General features: G+C 40.7%; 1 protein-coding gene across 2 annotated transcripts in view; it reads left to right on the plus strand.

Annotated features, from left to right (window-relative positions):
- The window catches only part of cacna1fb (calcium channel, voltage-dependent, L type, alpha 1F subunit), an 82,582-nt gene that overhangs the window by 33,249 nt on the left and 36,884 nt on the right, over positions 1–12,449 (plus strand). For both annotated transcript variants that reach the window (XM_046055785.1, XM_046055786.1), the window contains 3 exons: positions 7,899–8,124; positions 8,209–8,416; positions 9,337–9,457. In XM_046055785.1, coding sequence (XP_045911741.1) covers positions 7,899–8,124; positions 8,209–8,416; positions 9,337–9,457 — 555 coding nt within the window. The remainder of the gene's footprint in view (positions 1–7,898; positions 8,125–8,208; positions 8,417–9,336; positions 9,458–12,449) is intronic.

Consider the following 12,449-nt stretch of genomic DNA (forward strand, 5'->3'; position numbering starts at 1 on the left):
GTGTTACCCAGCTGAAAGTCCATCATAAAGTAGCACAGTCAAATCAATGTGTTATCGCTCTAATTTCTTTGAAACAAGCTTTGTTTTCATCAGCTAGCAGTCTTCTTATTCGTCCCTGCCTTTTGTTAGCAAATAGTCCCAAGAGGAAAGAAGACACTGGGACTACAGTTCCACCACATCTGAAGAGCCATGAAAGTCAAGCCAGCCACTTCCACAGAGGTAGACTGTGAAGCTACGTAGTAAACAAACAGTCTGTGTTCAGTTTTTCCCACCAAATCACTACTTGTACTTGCTTTTTAACAATACATACTCATTTCAAAGTGTCAAACATTTTCTTTAATGCCCAAGACGTGTCTCGGCCAACAAAACCTTCACTTGAGCTACAGGGAACATGTGGCTCTGTGGCGCAATGGATAGCGCGATAGGACTTCTACTTACGCTCAGGAGAAGTGATTCAAAGGTTGTGGGTTCGAGTCCCACCAGAGTTGAACTACTTTAGTGGGAATAAACTGGTGTTTCAAGTTCCCTAACTGTTTGTACACCATAAAGTGGCACAGTGAAATCAATACACGCATGTTCTTATAATCGTTCGACCAGTGCACCAAAGGAACAGAGCATTGTTTTCATCCCAATGTCACGTGTCAACCTGAGGACAGTCAGACCCAACCTAAATAGACCCGAGGATAATTAGACTCAATCCAGACTTTGGTGGATCTGAACCGACCCAAAGTATGACTCGGGATTTGTCATATTTTTGAAGGCAGCATATGCACTGAACAGACCTCATCCCGCTTCCACCGTCATGTGGCTCCTGATTCTCACTGGAGCACCATGTGTGGATTAATCCGCTGCAGAAAATAGTCCCCAACAAATGCAGTTATAGATAGAAACTACAGTGAGCAGCTGTTTTAGAAAATTACTGAGCCCTTTAAAACTATATATCTGTGAGGTATTTTTTAAAGATTTACATCTTCGGTAGGAACCAATGAGCTCTGAGCTTAGAGCCAGAGAGAGGGAGTCAGACAGTATTGAGAGACAGACACTTTGTTGGTTTTTAACTGTTTCATGGGATTTGTCACCCACATTAAAATATAGTATACCTTAAAATGGGATTAGTCTGTACGTGGCATTCAACAGTGTTTGAAAAGACAGAATTTAGTCAAAAAGCCCAGATCACGTTAGTCCCATCCTGTCTGTTCTCTGTTCTGGTAGAAACAGAGTTCAGCGTTCACCTCTGAAGAAACCTGGGGGTGCATTTGATTCCTCGGAAGGAGTGAAGACCGACAGATCTATCTGAGGTCTTTGCAGGAGGAAAAATCCTGCAGAGCTGAGTTAAATCAAGCGCGCCTGAAGAGAGATCACATTATTCAGAGAAGGACTTCTGTACTGCCTCGGGGGGCGAACAGCACGGCAGTAGGGAGGCTGTAGGTGTGTGTGTGAATGAATTGTGTGCGGTGTCTCCTGTGGGCTATGAAGAGCAGCGAAGGTCGGACAGTTGTCTAATGACTGTCTAGAGAGTGTGTATGTGTATTTTGTATTACAAAATTACACATTTAAACAGGAGTGAGAGGAAAAAGAGCGAGTCACATTGAGAAAGGATGGTGTGCCGGTGAGAGAGCGATAGAAAGGCTGAGTGAAAGATAAGTCGATGAAAAGATAAAAGGGAATCAGAGAGAGGACAGGGAAGACTGAGACATTACATAATGGTTTTGGCAGCCCCTCTGTCTGCTCTGCTGTGTGCACCGCCTCCTGCTGGTCAGACCAACAAACTGCAGCCTAATCTCACAGCTGTGAATATTCAATCAGGCTCATTATTATGTAAGCGGGCTGACAAATGGCAGAGCCGGAGTCAGTCTGTAGGATCATCTGCTACATGAGGGAACAGAGGTGGTTTTAAACAAGCTCTTTAAAAGAATTTAAAGCAATTTAACAGCCAGTTTAAGATGAAAATGCCCCCTTCATATAAAATGTACATGTTACAACCACTGATCCCCCCCCCCTATCGTCACAGCTGGGACAGATCGCCGTGTCACCACCTCTACAACAGACATGTTTAAGCGAGTCACTGCTGTATCACCGCGTCAGACCGAGAAGATACTCTTCAGCTTTAGGCCGGTTTTCATTTACTAAAACAGCACAGACATTCTCCAAAACAGAATTGCTTTATTGGACAAATATGTTGACAAAGAACACATTTTAAGGAGTTTACAAACGCAGACATCAAACTAAACAAAGATAAGAAGCTAAACAAATAATAACAAACATATAGCTATATGTTAAAGAATGCTAGAATAAATAATTTATGTATATTAAGTTATTCTTGTGTTAAAAAGATCACTTGTGAGCTGCCTGCAGATCCCAAAGGATATCAAAGGATATTAAAGGACAGTACGCACCCCAGCCACAGCCTGTTCACTCTTCAATATGGCCAGTAGAGGGCACTGCCCTCCCTGGTGGTGGAAAGGGTTTTGATTTTTCTTTTTTGAAATAAACAGTAACTACTTTTTTAATCATATGTGTATTTAAAATGCACCTATATAAATATCTCTTCTGGGGAACTAGAAAGATCGCCCAGGCAGCACAGCAGCGCAGCCAATAGCTGACACAAGATATGCCCATAGAAACATAAATTCAGCCAATCAGCGGCCTGTAATCTGATGCCCGACGCGCGAAAAATTTATTGCCTTAACCAGAGTCAGTTGGTGGTAGAGGGACATGTGACGTTGTAGAAAATGATGAATGCGGAACTGAAGACACAGGCGTTCAGCCTTGGCTAGCTGGATGCAGTCATGTAAATGCCTTACTTTGCTTCCCATGCTTGCTTTTTAAAACGGCAGGGACGGATACAACATGGACTGGTACAGGCGACACATTTATCACATTTTACATTTATCTGAGAAGATTAAGAAACACGAGTGTACGAGGCCACATATGGATAACACAGTGAAGCTAGCCATGCTAAGCAGAGTTAACATCGCTACACAGCTGGACAAAGGCCACAGGATTGGGGTGAAGAGACGCTTCGAGGAGGTGGAGAAGAACAGGCACGTTTTATCAAAGGTAACTGACTGTGTTTAATTCTGCGCGGCGCGAGGAGGGTTACTGAAACTGACTGGATATGGCACAGCCCCACCTAAAATATTAGTAGTCCGCAAAACCAACAGTGGCTACGTCTTCTTTTACATCGTCTCTGTTCCAGCCCCTTTTCAGTTTTTTGGGTTATTTTTTATGTGGGAAAACCACATTAAACAAAATACTAATCATATTTGCACATACTTTAAAACATGTCTGGAGGGAATCAGAATCAGAATCAGCTTTATTGCCAGGTATGTGTTCACATACAAGGAATTTGACTCAGGATTGTAAATTGCTCACGATGTGCTTACTTGTACAAAGATACAATAACACAATAATAAAATAATAATAAATAAAATCAGACACAAACTACAGTGTAGACAACACTAATATACACACTATGAACAAAACAATACAGACATATTGAGAAATAATGCAGTGAGCAGAGTGCAAAGGATGCAAGAGTAAAGTATTATTCTCTTTATGTACATGTTGAAGGTGGATATGATATACAGGTACACATACATGTACACATGTACACAGTGTGATGGAGCACAGTGCAAAGGATGCTGGAAAAAATAAACAAGACGTATGACCTTATGACCTGAGGTAGGTGTATTGGTATACAGTAGATACAATATGAGTGCTGATAAGTATTTTCTCTAATCTTTGCTTTGGGCCTCAAACAGTTGTTCAAATGAAACCATGTGATCCGTGTAGAGGGGATGTCTCTTTGGTGGAAGTGCTGTGCCCTTAAAAAGGGGGAAAGTAACGGGAGAAGGTTGAAGAAACACTCCCGCAGCTCTCGCCTCCACTCGTCTGTAATGAATTACGTTTTGTACAATGTATACAAAAAAACATACATTTCAATATTCATGCACTCAGACTCAGGACCACAGCCACCATGAGTTTCTTCTCAATGCATTCTAAATTATATTTTTAACAAAGTTATCATATGATATTTTAACTGAGTTCTCACATAACACTTAAATGAAATGTACTTTTAACACATCCACTTCATTGTCTCTACCATGACATGGCCTACGCCCTTAAGGCGTGTGAACACTCAAAATGTCCAGCGGTCAAACTCGCAAGCTAGGAAAATATATAAATATTACAGCTTACAGCGTGAACACAACTTTATAGTGATAAATATGCACATAAACCTTACAGCAAAAGTACGTAGACGTAACAGTAGCTAGCTTAAACACCAACAACAAAGTAAAAACTCGGACATGGCGGGAGAAGGTCAAAGAAACGCACACGCAGCTCTCGCCTTCTCTCGTCTGTATTGAATGAGGAAGAGAAGCGCAATCCCCCTACTGGAGCCCCGAGGCATTACCAACACATCGACGAGCAATGAGACGAGGATCGGTATCATCTCCACTTCTTAATATGACTCACTGTATAGTTTTGTTCAGTGACGTACAGTGACAAAACTTCATCCATCCATCGTCAACCTCTCATCCTGCGTAACGTTACAGGGTCGCGGGGGCTGGAGCCAATCCCAGCTTACATCGGGCGAAAGGCGGGGTCCACCCTGGACGGGTCACCAGTCCATCGCAGCAAAACTTAATACACAATCTAATATAAACATTAATATAACAAGCTATTGTAAATGAAATGTCCTGAAAATGGAACACTGTAGTACTGTAATAAACTTTAAATAGATTTCAGATGGATTACTTGGTATCAAAAGAGATATCTGAAGCATGACATTATCATAATGTCATTCTGCCTCACTGCATAAAGGAAAAGCTACTTCCTGCATCTGCACTGACGCATGGGCTGGGATAACAAGCGGCACTTCAAGTGGAACGCTGATCTTTTTTGACCCAACATGGAAAGAACATGGCCAGAGACTGCAACCAAAAGGCCGTTTGAGAGGATCCACCTTCACTTACAGCCATGGCAGGGACCCAGAGCTGGACCAGTCTGGACCACTAGAGACTGGACAGAGTGTGTGTCTGAGTGGCAGAGAAACAACACTTCCTCTGGAGAAGAGAAGAGGTCCTGCTGTCTTTGTAACTACATTTATCTGCGTCACAGAGATCACTCATGACCCCGAGCCAGAGTATACAAGTGAAAACAGAAGAACACGGAGCTTTAAATCTGCTCGGAATTAGTTTTGAAGTCGATATTTCCAATCTCCGCTGGTTTGTGTGTCGGCAGCAGTCTGATGAGTCACACATCGAGCAGAGACCCAGAGGGAGTTTTCAGTTTGATGCCAGCAGGCGTCCCGTCAGACCGAGGACGTTTCATTCACAAACTGAACTCCTAATAGTTTCAGAAGGCAGACCAGAATAATCTTCTTCTTCCTCAATGAAATCTGGATCAGTTGATCTGACCGGTGGACAGAGAGAGAGAGAGAGATACAGAGTGACAGGAGAGAGAGAGAGAGAGAGATTCTCTTCTTTTTTTATTAGCTGATCCGCATCAATAAATGCTCATTTTCACTCTTCATATTCTTCCCTCAGGGTTACAGATAGAAACATCATCTCTCTCTCTCTCCTTGTTCCTCTTTTTCTGATCACCACTTGGCGCAGTACTGAAATCCACCCAGTTAGCTCATCCAATCCAAAGGCTGACCAATGTCGGTCTATCGGTAAATCTCAACAACTACTGGATGAATTGTCATGAAATGTGGTTCACACATTCATTCAGGATGAAAAATTAAAACTTTTAATTTGTCCAAAACCTCGGTTTACAGTCAGCCATGTGGATACAAGCCAAACATTTCATGAATTGTGCAAATCCATTTATTCATCAAGTATGTTGTATATAAGGTGCAGTCTGACCAGAGGAGTTTTCAGTCTCCGTGCTGAAAAATAGATTTTAAGCTTCAGGGCATTAAAGACAGAAAACACGGTGACACCTGCAGGTTTTTGCTCAAATTAAAACTGAGCAAAAGCTCATGTACAAGACTAGATTTCATTGTTTCAATCAGATTTGTGTCCCATTAACGTCCCAGAAGGCTGCAGGTTTTTTACTCTAATGGGGGCTGCAGTGAATGTGCATATTATGGTGTAATTATGGTGTTTTACAAACTGGCCACTCACAAATATGCCACAAACCAATAGAACCACTTTTTAAAAGAACCATAAAAATCTTTCTCCCTTGACAAACCTCCTACGTTTTGAAAATTTGTTTAAATTTGCCTGCTCTATTTATAAGATCTTACATGGTCTCGCTCCACCCCGACTAAGTGAATACATGAAAATAAAATGAACTGGTGGGGGCAGAACCGCAACTACGGCTTCCACTGAGTGGTGCCTTACAGACTCACAACATTTGGACAAACTGTGTGTCAGTTTAGGGAACTGATATCTGGAACAAGTTACCAGCTGCTATACTTACCCCACATTAAAGACTCACCTCAAACGATGGTTCAAGACACATCAAATGTGCGATTACTAACGACTCTGTTTCACTGTGTGCATGTGTGTGTGTGTGTGTGTGTGTGTGCATACAGATACAAACAAATTGTCTGCACTTTAGTGGGGCACCTTCTTAAATCATAGATCATACCTCTTACCCTGTTGTGTGGCCTTGCACTAGATGCAGCACTTTACTGCACTAAATATCATTTTAATACAATTACTTTGCACTTAATTGCATAGAATGGTACTTTACTGCGTAAACAGCATCTTACTGCATGAACAGGACTTTATATATTTATATAATTATATTGTATTGTATATTTAATTTATTGTTTAATTGCCTACCTACAGATTTAAAATAGCCTATTTACATTGCTGAAAAGCAAATATATTCATTTATATGCACTGTCCCTTTTAAATACATAAATAAACAATATTCTATAATAAAATAATTCCAAATAGTTAAAATAGCAATTGGTGTAGTTTAGGTCAAGTATCCACTGTGGTCTCGTGTGTTTGTTCTTCATCATTAACATTTATATGACCTTTGAGTGATCAGGCAAATATTACTTTAATTACCTGTTATGACTTTCTATTAGGTCAAAATGTTCCTGTACTTACAACCATATCTTTCTAGTGTACATCTCGATATCTTGCAGTTATTCCTCTCTCTTCATATCACTTGAGAATGCAGTTAAGAGCTTTCTGAATCATAAGCGGGAACCTCTGGGTGCCTTAAACCTGCGTCCTCTAGCAGCCAGCGGGGGGGCGACTTAAACCTGCGTCCTCTCCAGCAGCCAGCAGGGGGCGACTTAAACCTGCGTCCTCTAGCAGCCAGCAGGGGGCGACTTAAACCTGCGTCCTCTCTAGCAGCCAGCAGGGGGCGACTTAAACCTGCGTCCTCTCTAGCAGCCAGCAGGGAGCGACTTAAACCTGCGTCCTCTCCAGCAGCCAGCAGGGGGCGACTTAAACCTGCGTCCTCTCTAGCAGCCAGCAGGGGGCGACTTAAACCTGCGTCCTCTCTAGTGGCCAGCAGGGGGCGACTCCAGCAGCTGCAGAAAGAAGTGTGATTGTATAGAAGTCTGTGAGAAAATGTTTCTACTTGTCAGCTGATTTATTCCCTCAGTAAACACTTTCCTGATGAGTTTATGGTCTCAGTCGCTAGTTTCAAGTCTTCTTCAACACAGCATGATGTTCATTTAGTAAATTATGGTCCCATTTAGAGGAACAGAGACCAGGAAGCAGGGGAGGCTTTAGGGTGTGATAATAATTCATTCATCCAAATAGGAAATTGCTCCCAAAAAAAGTATTGGGTCAAATGTTTCTGATCAAGAAGAAAAAAGAGAAAAGGCTATTTTCAACCTTTAATTGAGAGCAGTTCTAATTTAATAACTAACCTAATTTAAATGTAAAAGAACATTAACAGCATCCGTCTCTCTGCAGACATCGCCAACAAGGTGCTGCTGTCTCTGTTCACGGTGGAGATGCTGCTGAAGATGTACAGTCTGGGTTTGGCTCATTACTTCGTGGCGTTCTTTAACCGCTTTGACTGCTTCGTGGTGTGCGGCGGCATCATGGAGACTATCCTGGTGGAGCTGGAGATCATGCCTCCTCTGGGCATCTCCGTGCTGCGCTGCGTCCGCTTGCTGAGGATCTTCAAGGTCACACGGTGAGAAAACACACCTGAACCAGGTAACGGCGCTCACTGCCGAGTCGCATGCTCCTCCTCTGATGTCACTCTGTCTGTGCGCAGCCATTGGACGGCTCTGTCTAATCTGGTGGCGTCCCTGCTGAACTCCATGAAGTCCATCGCCTCCCTGCTGCTCCTCCTCTTCCTTTTCCTCATCATCTTCGCTCTGCTCGGCATGCAGCTGTTCGGAGGGAAGTTCAACTTCGACGAGACGCAGACCAAACGCAGCACCTTCGACGCCTTCCCACAGGCGCTGCTCACCTGCTTCCAGGTAACGCACCTGAACCTCAGCACCGGGCTGCACCGGCTGAGTGTTCTGTCCTAAGTTAGGGTCGACTTTACACCCTAAAGGCTCAGTAACCATGAGTTAGTTTGAAATGCACCACGATCAAACTGTCAAATTGAACGTGAAAAAGGCTTTGTTGGTATTTAACTGCAGTATGTCCAAAAACACTAGTAACTTTGCACATCTGGTACACGTTATTGTGTCCTCCGGCTCTGAAAAGTGAAGCCTTAAACCTGCGTCCTCTCCAGCAGCCAGCAGGGGGCGACTCCAGCGGCTGCAGAAAGAAGTGTGATTGTATAGAAGTCTATGAGAATTCCAAAAAAATCAAAATGACGACGGCCAAAATGTCAAACTGGAAGCTTCAAAGCAGCAGTCCACAAACCAACAGTGGACGTCACGGTGGCCACACCCACTTCTGTTAAACATGCTGTGGTTGTGACGCTCAGTGTTTAAAGGGGATGATAGTAACAAATGTGATTAATAGATGACCAATGACACAGCTGATTTAATTTTATTTATACAGCAACAATAGGGGCGGTTGTGGCTCAGGGGGTAGAGCGGGTTGGCCGTTAATCGGAAAGTTGGCAGTTCAATCCCTGGCTCCTCCAGGCTGCATGTCGAAGTGTCCCTGGGCAAGATACTTAACCCCAAATTGCCTCTAGTGGCTGTTCTGTCAGTGTGTGAATGTTGAATGCAGATGTAGTGTAAAAGCATTTTGAGTGGTTGAAAAGACTAGAAAGGCGCTTTACAGAACATTTACCAATTCATAACAGAAGTTACTTTTCAGATTGAGCAGGTCTTTGAAATGTTAGTAACCCAACACGAGCTCTTGGCCACAGTGACAAAGAAACACTGTCTTCCCTCAGTGATGTCTCTGCTGACCCTGGTGTTGACTGTATGTGCAGATCCTGACAGGTGAGGACTGGAACGTGGTGATGTACGATGGCATCATGGCGTACGGAGGCCCCGTTTTTCCCGGGATGATCGTCTGCGTTTACTTCGTCATCCTCTTCATCTGCGGTAACTGTATCCTTCACCTGCAGCCTGATGTTGCCTCCGTCAGTGTCCTGGACCCTAAAACAAGATCTCTGTGGTCTGATTGTTGCAGTGAGATGTTCGCACGCCGACATCGATCATCCATTATTCAGTATTAGCCTGATGCTAATGTGCAGAGCAGCGTGAGCTGCAATATAACACAACTCTTCTTCACCAGACGATTTCACATATGTGTCTGAGGTGGTTCCTTATGGCCAGTCCATCAGTTAGTCATGTGACCATTAGAGGTGGTGGAAAATATTGATAAAGCATAGTGTCGCGATATTTTTTATTTTGATATACGGACGCCAAATATCAGTCTTTTATTTTATAAATTGCACATGAAAATGTAACTTTTTGGTACTAAATAAATCAAATCAAGCACTTTTTCAGTCCACTAGATGGTGCTGCTGAGGTTTTTCAGAGTGCAGGAAGAAGTTAATAAAAATAAAGATGGCAGCATCAGAGAAAGAATTTAGGAAAGCACTGCATTTAAATCAAATGTATGGGCTTTGGATTTTTTAACAAGGAGGGGACAACGAAGATGGATTTGACACATGGGATTTGCAAGGAGAGTCATACAAAAATAAAATACCACGAACGTGAGGGCTCATCTCACACATCCAGAGAGAGCCGAGAATGGTAAAGTGAGATGAACAAATGGAGATATTTATCCATATTTTTATTTATAGTTTTCCTTTGGGGAGATGATTTGAAGTTGGCAAAGATGTAATAAATTGTAATACATAACAGAATATCACAATATATTTAAATCGCAATAATATCGTTTCGTGACATAAGTATTGTGATAATACCGTATCGTAATACTATCATATCGTGAGATAAGTATTGTGATAATATTGTATCATGATAATATTGGATTGTGATTGTATCGTGATAATATCGTATTGTATCAAAAGTATTGTGATTATATCAAATCGTAACAGAAGTATCGTGATAATATCGTATCATGACATCAGCATCATGATTATATCATATCGTGATAGAAATATCGTGATAGTATTGTATTGTGACAGAAGTATCGTGATAATATCATATCGTGACAGAAGTATTGTGATAATATATCGTGACAGAAGTATCGTGATTATATCACATCGTGACAGAGGTATTGTGATAATATCGTATCATAATAATATCGTGTTGTGAGATAAGTATTGTGATAATATCGTATTGTGATAACATTGTATCGTGATATCGTATTGTGATAAGATTGTATAGTTACATAAGTATTGTGATAAGATTGGATTGTGATTGTATCGTGATATCGTATTGTGATAAAATTGTATCATGATAATATCGTGTCATGACATAAGTATCATGATTATATAAAATCGTAACAGAAGTATTGTGATAATATTACATCGTGACAGCAGTATCGTGATAATATTGTATCATGATATAAGTATCTCGATTATATCATATCATGACAGAAATATTGTGATAATATTGTATTGTGATAATGTCATATCGTGATAATATCATATCGTGATAATATCATATCATGACAGAAGTATTGTGATATTATAGTGACAGAAATATCGTGATAATTTCATATTGTGACAGAAGTATCGTGATATCATATCGTGATAATATCATATCATGACAGAAGTATTTTGATATTATAGTGACAGAAATATCGTGATAATTTCATATCGTGACAGAAGTATCGTGATATCGTATGTGACAGAAGTATCGTGACAGAAATTTTGTCATAATATTGTATTGTGACAATATCATTTGTGATAATATTGCGTATCCTGACATAAGTATCGTGATAATATCATATCGTGACAGAAGTATCGTGATATCATATCGTGACAGAATTAATGTGATAATATCATATCGTGACAGAAGTATCGTGATAATATCATATCGTGACAGAAGTATCGTGATATCATATCGTGACAGAATTAATGTGATAATATCATATCGTGACAGAAGTATCGTGATAATATCATATCGTGACAGAAGTATCGTGATATCATATCGTGACAGAATTAATGTGATAATATCATATCGTGACAGAAGTATCGTGATAATATCATATCGTGACAGAAGTATCGTGATATCATATCGTGACAGAATTAATGTGATAATATCATATCGTGACAGAAGTATCGTGATAATATCATATCGTGACAGAAGTATCGTGATATCATATCGTGACAGAATTAATGTGATAATATCATATCGTGACAGAAGTATCGTGATAATATCATATCGTGACAGAAGTATCGTGATATCATATCGTGACAGAATTAATGTGATAATATCATATCGTGACAGAAGTATCGTGATAATATCATATCGTGACAGAAGTATCGTGATATCATATCGTGACAGAATTAATGTGATAATATCATATCGTGACAGAAGTATCGTGATAATATCATATCGTGACAGAAGTATCGTGATATCATATCGTGACAGAATTAATGTGATAATATCATATCGTGACAGAAGTATCGTGATAATATCATATCGTGACAGAAGTATCGTGATATCATATCGTGACAGAATTAATGTGATAATATCATATCGTGACAGAAGTATCGTGATAATATCATATCGTGACAGAAGTATCGTGATATCATATCGTGACAGAATTAATGTGATAATATCGTATCATGACATAAGTATCATGATTATATCATATCGTGACAGAAGTATCGTGATATCGTATGTGACAGAAGTATTGTGATAATATCGTATCGAGAGGGTCTCTGACAACCACCACCCCTAGTGACCATAATTAAAAGATGTCCAAAGCAACATTTCATTAATCTTTTATTTCGGTTTGTAAATTTTTATTTTTATTATTATTATTAGTTGGATGATCTTTCAGAAATTCCCTCCCTGTAGGAGCGTTCAGGTGCTGCAGGAAATCACAAGTGTTTTGATGATGTTGCGTGTTCTTAGCATGTGTCAGACATCCTGCTGAACGTCTTCTTGGCCATCGCTG

This window comes from Micropterus dolomieu, linkage group LG08, assembly GCF_021292245.1.
Source record: "Micropterus dolomieu isolate WLL.071019.BEF.003 ecotype Adirondacks linkage group LG08, ASM2129224v1, whole genome shotgun sequence".
NCBI classification, from domain to species: domain Eukaryota; kingdom Metazoa; phylum Chordata; class Actinopteri; order Centrarchiformes; family Centrarchidae; genus Micropterus; species Micropterus dolomieu.